Raw genomic sequence first — 10,512 nt, 5'->3', positions numbered from 1 at the left:
TCTCTCTTTTCCCCCCTCTCTCTCGGATGTTCAGTATGCCGTTGAGGGGTTAATGGGACCTTAGAGAATTCCCATGTTATTCATGGTTTTCCTGTGAGCTGGATAGTGGTGAGGCTCTCCCCCTTTTAGGGAAGGGAAAGATTTTTGGCAATGACCCCATACGGCCCCAAAACCATCAGGCAGCTCCTATATATCTCTACCTGTGAACCACCACTGACAGGGCAGGTCTACCCTTACCTCTCAGACAGCCTTCCAGGGTGGAGGATGGTAAAGATTCTAAATCATTTTGACGTTCATACTTGTCAGTTATTAAGATAAGTTATGACATTCTCCCTGTCTCAGCCCCAGTTAGGGCTCCAGTCCTCACTCTCCCCCTTCTGTCTCCTTGTCTCAGCCCCAGTTAGGGCTCCAGTCCTCACTCTCCCCCTCTGTCTCCCTGTCTCAGCCCCAGTTAGGGCTCCAGTCCTCACTCTCCCCCTATGTCTCCCTGTCTCAGCCCCAGTTAGGGCTCCAGTCCTCACTCTTCCCCTTCTGTCTCCCTGTCTCAGCCCCAGTTAGGGCTCCAGTCCTCACTCTCCCCCTCTGTCTCCCTGTCTCAGCCCCAGTTAGGGCTCCAGTCCTCACTCTCCCCCTCTGTCTCCCTGTCTCAGCCCCAGTTAGGGCTCCAGTCCTCACTCTCCCCCTCTGTTTCCCTGTCTCAGCCCCAGTTAGGGCTCCAGTCCTCCCTCTCCCCCTCTGTCTCCCTGTCTCAGCCCCAGTTAGGGCTCCAGTCCTCACTCTCCCCCTCTGTCTCCCTGTCTCAGCCCCAGTTAGGGCTCCAGTCCTCACTCTCCCCCTCTGTCTCCCTGTCTCAGCCCCAGCTGTACTGTAGACCTGTGGTGCTGACGATGATAACTATTAACACGGGGCTGTCTGTCTGGCCTGGGGGGTAAAAGACTTGAGTGGGGCTCTGGCTAATAGGGGTGTGTGTGTGTGTAGGTGTGTCTGATAGGTGGGTCTGCAAGTGTCGCTGCCTGTGGACCGACACTTCCTGACTGAAGATGAGTTTTGGGTAGAACGCCAGTGTATCTAAAAAGCTCACCGCATCGGCTACAGACACAGAGAGACCAGGTGGAAAGAGATAGAGAGAGATGTAGGTTAGAGCTCAACAACGGCTAATACTGCCACTCTGCTGCCGATGTGCATAATATCTCTCTGTAGTCTTTATTTAATGAGCGTCAGTCACACTGTCCATATCTCGATCCTGCTCTACCACTAAACATCATTACACTTCCGCTAAATGTCTACTCCGACTCTCATGTCATCACACACGCATGTACACACACACAGAAATGCAGACACGCGCCTTACACACGCGCCTCACACTAGACTTACGCAGTAACCAGATCATACCTTCATAGCGACATTGTGCCATTCCGGGATATTCAGTATACCGGCACTGAACACAAGATGCGCTGTTATTCAAACCCCTGAGGATCTGTAATCCGAAGGTTAGCAATTCTAACAACTGCATGTAAAATCCCACAGAGAATGCTAACTAAATGCTAACGAGTGCATTGCAAACATTTTATAGTCTCTGACCTAAACTGTATAAGTATACAAGTAACTCAAAAATGCTACTCACAGTTTGCTGCACACACTAAACAAATATTACACAGCAAGACTCTTGTTCCAGGTAGGGATTCTCTGCTGTTACCAAGCAAAGTCTGATTTAGGAAGAAGCTAACCTCTTAGCTAGATAGCTAACTGGCTACTAAATGACGCTAGGCTTGCACAACTGCAGAGCATTTGGTACATTTTAGACAGTTAACGTAAAAGTTATATCTAGCTGGCAAACATTTAGTTGTGAATACTGTAACTAGATCACTGGGGTTTTGAAAAGATGATGCCACAGAAAAATGATTCCACAGGTGAAGTGAGGAATACGATCTTCTTTATCTCCTATGGTATTGACCAAGTTGACTGCAGGTATTTACTTAAAAAGTAGCTATACATATTCAAATGTATTAAAAAACGTTAAATTAATAGTTTCAATGGTATTGACAGGATTGAAAAACCATCCTATGTTTTTTTCCAAATACCCAGGTATACAGTACATACAGTTTGCTGCCCAAGCCTACCTCACACACAGGCCTTATTATGCTAATCATACTTATCTTTATAGAGCTGCTCTTCAAGATATCCTCAATTCAGGAGAGGATGCTGCCACTGTTATCACTTTCTCGCTTCTCTCTCCCCCCCTCTCTCTCTCCCCCCTCTCACCCCCATCTCCCTCTCTCTCTCCCTCTCTCTCTCTCTCCCCCCTCTCACCCCATCTCGCTCTCTATGTCCCTCTCTCTCCCTCTCTCCCCCCCTCCCCCCGTCTCTCTCTCTCCCCCTCTCCCCCCCCCCCCCTCCCCCCCGTCTCTCTCTCTCCCCCCTCTCACCCCCATCTCTCTCTCTATCTCCCTCTCTCTCTCTCTCACTCTCCGTTTCTCTCTCTCTAGCTTTAACTTTCTCATAGTTCCTCCATAAGTGTGCTGTCTGTCTCTCCACATCTCCTGTGATTGGTTATTTATAGCCAGGATGGTGTGGCCTGTCAAGTCTAATGACTATTGTTGGTGTGGCTACTCGTTAATGAGAAACTGTTCCTAGGTCTGAATCTGAACCAAAACACTCATTACTACAATTATACACTGTAGCACATTACAACACTACAGAAAGTAGGTATTTCTAAACGTAGCTCTTTCTCTCTCTCTCTATCTTTCTCTCGCTCGCCCTCTTTCGTTCTCTCTCTCCAGAGTCTTTCTGTGTAGCAGTATCCTTGTGTAGGCGTAGCTTTTAGTATATCTAGGTCAGTGTAGATGGTGGTGGTGGTGGTGTGTGTGTGTGTGTGTGTGTGTGTGTGTGTGTGTGTGTGTGTGTGTGTGTGTGTTCATGGTTGAATGACATCACCGCGTTTACTTTAAATAGCTCACAGTAGTGGATCAGTGAGTAGATATTAAAGGATTGGCCCAAGGGTTGAGAGTGTGAATCGTGGATTCTGTGTATGCGAGCTTGTGCGTGTAAGTGAGTGAATGTGCATATCTAATTTTTTTAGCGAGTCTGTATGTGTGTGTGTGCTTGTGTTAGGTGTGGGTGTGATGCTGTGTGCTTGTGTTAGGTGTGGGTGTGATGCTGTGTGCTGTCAGTATGTGTAGCCAGGCAGAGACACACCCATGCTTAACCCCAGGGTGGGGTTCTCTCTCTGAATATCACTAGCACATTCACATGGCAGGACTGTGTGTGCCACTCTCTCATCTCTCTCCCTCTTGATCTTTTTCAGTCTTTCATTATTTCTTGTTCTCTCGCATGCTCTCTCATCCCTCACTCCCTCGATCCTTCTCCTTTTCTCTCTGTTTTCTCTCTCTCTCCGTGTGACTTCCTCTCCGCCTCTCTGTACAATAGTCAGTGTGCTGACAAGGTCTTAGCCTGCAGTCTTCAATAATGGCTCTTTTTCTGTGTTCAGCGGCTTTGGATGGAGGTGTGATGTCATTGTGACAGAGGCGAAAACATAAGCATCCTTACAGTATTTCAATTTGTTGAAGACTATGATTAGTTGATTAGATGATCAGCCGTTTTTACTTGTACCCACAGTGGTACAGTTCTCTACTTATTCCTGTGACTGCAGTAGGAGTGTAGGTCGGGGAGGGGGGCACCCCCACACACACTCTGAGAGAGAGAGAGAATACACACCTGCACTGTCAGCAACACTTACACATCTGTCACTCTTAGACACCCCCTCCCCCTCCCCTCTCCTGAGCAGTGTCAGTCAAAGCCCTGAGTCACTGCAGTAAATCACTAGCTATTAGAATACAGTGTCACATTTAGCTTAACACACAACCTGTACATGCACAAACAGAATCACTCACACATTCTGACTACACACACACACACACACACACACACACACACACACACACACACACACACACACACACACACACACGCACACACCATACATCATACTGACCCTACCTGTGTGTATGTGTTTCCCTGCAGCCCAAGTTGATGGCCAAGGACCTGTTAGATTTGGTGGCCTCCCACTTCAACCTGAAGGAGAAGGAATACTTTGGGATCTCCTACACAGATGAAACGTAAGTCCCTCTGGTTCACTGTTATGACCAGGAATATAGGACTGTCCTGTTTCTGGGGGGGCTATGTGAAGTGTAGGGTTTTGTTCCAGCCCAAGCACTAACACACTTCTAATGGGAAGTAACAACACTCTGGCCTATTTATCACACAAGGTAAGAAATGTATGTTTGAAATGTGAAGATGCCATTTGATTGACATTGTTATTGTGGGAGTATAAAACAGATATCCTACAGTCTAGTCCCAGTCTGCTAGTCCCAGTCTGCTAGTTCCAGTCCTAGTGCTCTCATTTGAATACTGTTTGTTATTGATTTACATAGGCCAACAGTCTGTGATATTTTATACCTCTCATTCATCCCTCTCTCCAGACCCTTTCAACAACTCCACTGGCATACCCAATGCTGGGTGACATTTGTAAAAGACATAGCTAGAGACATGCACACCCCAGTTCTGTCTCTCTCTGTTTCTGCCTCTCTCTGTTTCTGTCTCTCTCTTTTTCCCCCAGTTCTGTCTCTCTCTGTTTCTGTCTCTCTCTGTTTCTGTCTCTCTCTGTTTCTCCCCCAGCTCTGTCTCTCTCTGTTTCTGTCTCTCTCTGTTTCTCCCCCAGTTCTGTCTCTCTCTGTTTCTGTCTCTCTCTGTTTCTCCCCCAGTTCTGTCTCTCTCTGTTTCTGTCTCTCTCTGTTTCTCCCCCAGTTCTGTCTCTCTCTGTTTCTGCCTCTCTCTGTTTCTCTCCCAGTTCTGTCTCTCTCTGTTTCTGTCTCTCTCTGTTTCTGTCTCTCTCTGTTTTTCCCCCAGTTCTGTCTCTCTCTGTTTCTGTCTCTCTCTGTTTCTCCCCCAGTTCTGTCTCTATCTGTTTCTGTCTCTCTCTGTTTATCCCCCAGTTCTGTCTCTCTCTGTTTCTCCCCCAGTTCTGTCTCTCTGTGTTTCTGCCTCTCTCTGTTTCTGTCTCTCTCTGTTTCTCCCCCAGTTCTGTCTCTCTCTGTTTCTCTCCCAGTTGTGTCTCTCTCTGTTTCTCCCCCAGTTCTGTCTCTCTTTTTCTCCCCCAGTTCTGTCTCTCTCTGTTTCTCCCCCAGTTCTGTTTCTCTCTGTTTCTCCCCCAGTTCTGTCTCTCTCTGTTTCTCCCCCAGTTCTGTCTCTCTTTTTCTCCCCCAGTTCTGTCTCTCTCTGTTTCTCCCCCAGTTCTGTCTCTCTCTGTTTCTCCCCCAGTTCTGTCTCTCCCTGTTTCTCCCTCAGTCCCTCAGCTCTATATGATGTAGCTTTGTTGTTTCTGTGTTTGAGAGCTGAGAGAGCTGAACTTTGAACAAGAGAAATAGAAAAAAGATCAGTGCATGTTGCCCAGGAGATCATGCAGGGTTACCAGGGTGACAAGCTGCCTCTGCAGTTTTCATCCCCTGTCAGAAAGAGAGAGAGAGAGAGAGAGAGAGAGAGAGAGAGAGAGAGAGAGATGGGTGGGGCGCAGTGGACTTGGCTATGCTATTGCAGTATTTTTACATTGTCGAGAAGGTTTTTCATTCTGCAGTACATATCTGGTCATACCAACTTTTACAATTCAAGCTCAGTCAACATAAGTCAGTTCTTTAGTTTGTTAACTCCCCATTGGTCAGTTCTGTAGTGTACGGAAATTGACTCCTCATTGGTGGGGTGTGTGGTTTACTAACAGGTGATTGGTTGTTGTGTCTCCAGTGGTCATTTCAGCTGGCTGCAGTTGGACCGGAGGGTTCTAGAACACGAGTTCCCCAAGAAGTCTGGACCCATCGTCCTGTACTTCTGTGTCAGGTATGGTCATATCATCCATGAACACATACAAGCACAGCACCTACATGTACCTTCATATATACAGCAGGCACACACACACACACACACACACACACACACACACACACACACACACACACACACACACACACACACACACACACACACACACACACACACACACACACACACACACACACACACACACACACACACACACACACACGTCTGCACACCACACACTACCATGGCTCTGTGAAAAAGGCAGACGATAACTCTATAATACTATAAGAGAACCCCATTCATAATTCAGTGATACTTGTGTCTAGCTATTATATATTAGCCTCAGTGTGTCTGTGTGTGTCAAGCGTTGAGTAAGATGTTGTATCCCTGGAAAGTGGTGCTTCTGCTCTGATCTGACTCACAGTTAAGTAGCAGGGTTATAAAACCAGTTCTTTTTCCTGCCAGTCCATTTGTACTGCTCTGACAAAGGCTGATCTCTTACATAACACACATCCTGAGTTTGTACTGCTCTGACAAAGGCTGATCTCTTACATAAACACACATCCTGAGTTTGTACTGCTCTGACAAAGGCTGATCTCTTACATAAACACACATCCTGAGTTTGTACTGCTCTGACAAAGGCTGATCTCTTACATAACACACATCCTGAGTTTGTACTGCTCTGACAAAGGCTGATCTCTTACATAACACACGTCCTGAGTTTGTACTGTTCTGACAAAGGCTGATCTCTTACATAACACACGTCCTGAGTTTGTACTGCTCTGACAAAGGCTGATCACTTACATAAACACACATCCTGAGTTTGTACTGCTCTGACAAAGGCTGATCTCTTACATAACACACGTCCTGAGTTTGTACTGCTCTGACAAAGGCTGATCTCTTACATAACACACGTCCTGAGTTTGTACTGCTCTGACAAAGGCTGATCTCTTGCATAACACACGTCCTGAGTTTGTACTGCTCTGCCAAAGGCTGATCTCTTGCATAACACACGTCCTGAGTTTGTACTGCTCTGACAAAGGCTGATCTCTTGCATAACACACGTCCTGAGTTTGTACTGCTCTGACAAAGGCTGATCACTTACATAAACACACGTCCTGAGTTTGTACTGCTCTGACAAAGGCTGATCTCTTACATAACACACGTCCTGGGTTTGTACTGCTCTGACAAAGGCTGATCTCTTACATAACACACATCCTGAGTGTGCGCGTGCGTGTGTGTGCGTGCACTCACTTCTCCATGAGGTCATTGTAGTGTGAAGAAAAGGTACAGGATCTGAAGTGAAATTGTCTGACCTTTCTATGCAGCTGAGGAAAGGCTACACGCACACACAATGTTGAACAGTGTTGGTCAGTACTTCAGAAGTCCCTATAATGTGTTCTAGGCTCCAGGGACTGGTCATTCCTTAACAACATATTGAACAACCCAATGTGTTGGAGACACAACAGAACGGCTAACGATAAGTGTCTCCAAAAGGGTGTTTTACGTGATTTCCACCTACCATAATTGCTTTGATGTGTATGGAGTATTGTATTATTGTATGGGGTATTGTATTATTGTATGGGGTATTGAATTATTGTATGGAGTATTGTATGGAGTATTGTATTATTGTATGGGGTATTGAATTATTGTATGGGGTATTGTATTATTGTATGGGGTATTGTATTATTGTATGGGGTGTTGTATTATTGTATGGGGTATTGTATTATTGTATGGGGTGTTGTATTATTGTATGGGGTATTGTATTATTGTATGGGGTATTGTATTATTGTATGGGGTGTTGTATTATTGTATGGGGTGTTGTATTATTGTATGGGGTGTTGTATTATTGTATGGGGTGTTGTATTATTGTATGGGGTATTGTATTATTGTATCGGGTATTGTATGGGGTGTTGTATTATTGTATGGGGTGTTTTATTATTGTATGGGGTATTGTATTATTGTATGGGATATTTATTATTATATGGGGTATTGTATTATTGTATGGGGTATTGTATGGGTTGTTGTATTATTGTATGGGGTATTGTATTATTGTATGGGGTGTTTTATTATTGTATGGGATATTGTATTATTCTATGGGATGTTGTATTATTGTATGGGGTATTGTATTATTGTATGGGGTGTTTTATTATTGTATGGGATATTGTATTATTCTATGGGGTGTTGTATTATTGTATGGGGTGTTGTATTATTGTATGGGATATTTATCAGGAATCAAGGTAAGACCCAGGTGCAGACTGTGTGAAGTAAACATGTTTATTGTAACCACAGGGGTGGGCAAACAACAGGTCAAGGTAGGCAGGGGTCGATAATCCAGGGAAGGAGCAAAGGTACAGGACGGCAGGCAGGCTCAAGGTCAGGGACGGGTAGAGTGGACAGGTGGGCGGGTATAGGATCAGGACAGGAGGTCGAGAAAAAGAACGGCTGGGAAAAGACAGCAGCTGACAGGACAAACGCTGGTAAGCTTGATAAACAAGACAAACTGGCACAGACAGACATAAAACACAGCTATAAATACCCAGAGGATAAGTGGGGAAGATGGGCGACACCTGGAGGGGGTGGAGACGAGGACATGTGAAACAGATCAGGGCGTGACAGTATTACTGTACTGGGTGTTATATCATTTTATGGGGTGTTGTATTATTGTATGGAGTGTTGTATTATTGTACTGGGTGTTGTATTATTGTCCTGGGTGTTGTATTATTGTATGGGGTGTTGTGTTATTGTATGGGGTGTTGTATTATTGTACTGGGTGTTGTATTATTGTATGGGGTGTTGTATTATTGTATTGGGGGTTGTATTATTGTATGGGGTGTTGCATTATTGCATGGAGTGTTGTATTGTTGTATGGGGTGTTGAATTATTGTATTGGGTGTTGAATTATTGTATAGGGTGTTGTATTATTGTATGGGGTGTTGTATTATTGTATGGGGTGTTGTATTATTGTATGGGGTGTTTTATTGTTGTATGGGGTGTTGTATTATTGTATGGGGTGTTGTATTATTGTATAGGGTGTTGTATTATTGTATGGGGTGTTGTATTATTGTATGGGGTGTTGTATTATTGTATAGGGTGTTGTATTATTGTATGGGGTGTTGTATTATTGTATGGGGTGTTGTATTATTGTATAGGGTGTTGTATTATTGTATGGGGTGTTGCATTATTGCATGGAGTGTTGTATTGTTGTATGGGGTGTTGAATTATTGTATTGGGTGTTGAATTATTGTATGGGGTGTTGTATTATTGTATGGGGTATTGTATTATTGTATGGGGTATTGTATTATTGTATAGGGTGTTGTATTATTGTATGGGGTGTTGAATTATTGTATGGAGTGTTGTATTATTGTATGGAGTGTTGTATTATTGTATGGAGTGTTGTATTATTGTATGGAGTGTTGTATTATTGTACTGGGTGTTGTATTATTTTATGGAGTGTTGTATTATTGTATGTGGTGTTGTATTATTTTATGTGGTGTTGTATTATTGTATGGAGTATTGTATTATTGTATGGAGTGTTGTATTATTTTATGTGGTGTATTGTTCTAACAACAAATCACTATCAAATACATTACCTTGTGTTCATGGTAAGTTAACCAGTGTCTAGACATCAGTACAGATTCAATAGTATTATACTGTTGCTATTATCTCTGTTATAACTGCTAATAGTCCCACACACAGATACACACACGCATTCAAAAAGCTTGTTAATACAATGCAATCACACACACACACACACACTCACTCACTCACTCACTCACTCACTCACTCACTCACTCACTCACTCACTCTGCCACACAGCCACACAGAGACAGCCAGATGAAACTGCAATCAGTCTAAATGTCAGAGCTGAATCCATGATCAGTCTTCACCACCCAGAGCAGCCGAGTGTGATAAGCTGTGTGTGTGTGTGTGTGTGTGTGTGTGTGTGTGTGTGTGTGTGTGTGTGTGTGTGTGTGTTTCAAGTTTATTTACAATATGTACACGTGTTTTGGGGAAGGGGGGTTGGGGGGCTTAATTGTGCAGTGTGTAGCAATCAAAATAAGAGTCTGGTAGCAACAGTTGTGTGTGTGTAGCATGAATGTACTGTGTGTGTGTGTGTGTGTGTGTGTGTGTGTGTGTGTGTGTGTGTGTGTGTGTGTGTGTGTGTGTGTGTGTGTGTGTGTGTGTGTGGATATCTATGTTAGTGAGTGAGTGAGTGAGTGAGTGAGTGAGTGAGTGAGTGAGTGAGTGAGTGAGTGAGTGAGTGAGTGAGTGCATGTGTGTTAATGGTGCGGAGAGTCAGTTTAGGTGGTCAGTCCAGTTCAAGTGTTAAGTAGTCTAATGGCTTGTAGAAACTGGTTTTGAGCCTGTTGAGCCTCCCCATGGTAAGAGAGTGAACATCTTGTGTGTGGGGTCCTTCCTACAGGCCTTCGTCCTGGATTGGTGGGAGCACATCCCAGTGATGTTCTCGGCTGTCTTCACAACCCTCTGGAGGGCCTTGCGGTCGTGGACAGATCAATTCCTGTACCAGTTCATGATGCAACCGGTCAGGACGCTCTCGTTGGTGCAGCGGTAGTATTTGGAGAGGACCCGGGGTAGCATGCCAAATTTCTTCAGCCTCCTTAGGAAGTAGAGACGCTGTTG

The 10,512-nt window shown here is 44.6% G+C and overlaps 1 protein-coding gene across 30 annotated transcripts in view; it reads left to right on the top strand.

Moving 5' to 3' along the window:
- The window catches only part of LOC110532201 (FERM domain-containing protein 4A), a 204,393-nt gene that overhangs the window by 143,001 nt on the left and 50,880 nt on the right, over positions 1-10,512 (top strand). For all 30 annotated transcript variants that reach the window (XM_090229189.1, XM_090229186.1, XM_090229181.1 and 27 more), the window contains exons 3-4: positions 4,021-4,115; positions 5,794-5,886. In XM_090229189.1, the coding sequence (XP_090085315.1) occupies positions 4,021-4,115; positions 5,794-5,886 (188 nt within the window). The remainder of the gene's footprint in view (positions 1-4,020; positions 4,116-5,793; positions 5,887-10,512) is intronic.

Source organism: Oncorhynchus mykiss, chromosome 1 (genome assembly GCF_057628025.1).
Source record: "Oncorhynchus mykiss isolate SJ-2025 chromosome 1, ASM5762802v1, whole genome shotgun sequence".
In the NCBI taxonomy this organism is placed as follows: domain Eukaryota; kingdom Metazoa; phylum Chordata; class Actinopteri; order Salmoniformes; family Salmonidae; genus Oncorhynchus; species Oncorhynchus mykiss.
The sequence above is the reverse complement of the archived record's forward strand: the minus strand, read 5'-3'. Positions and strand labels throughout refer to the sequence as shown.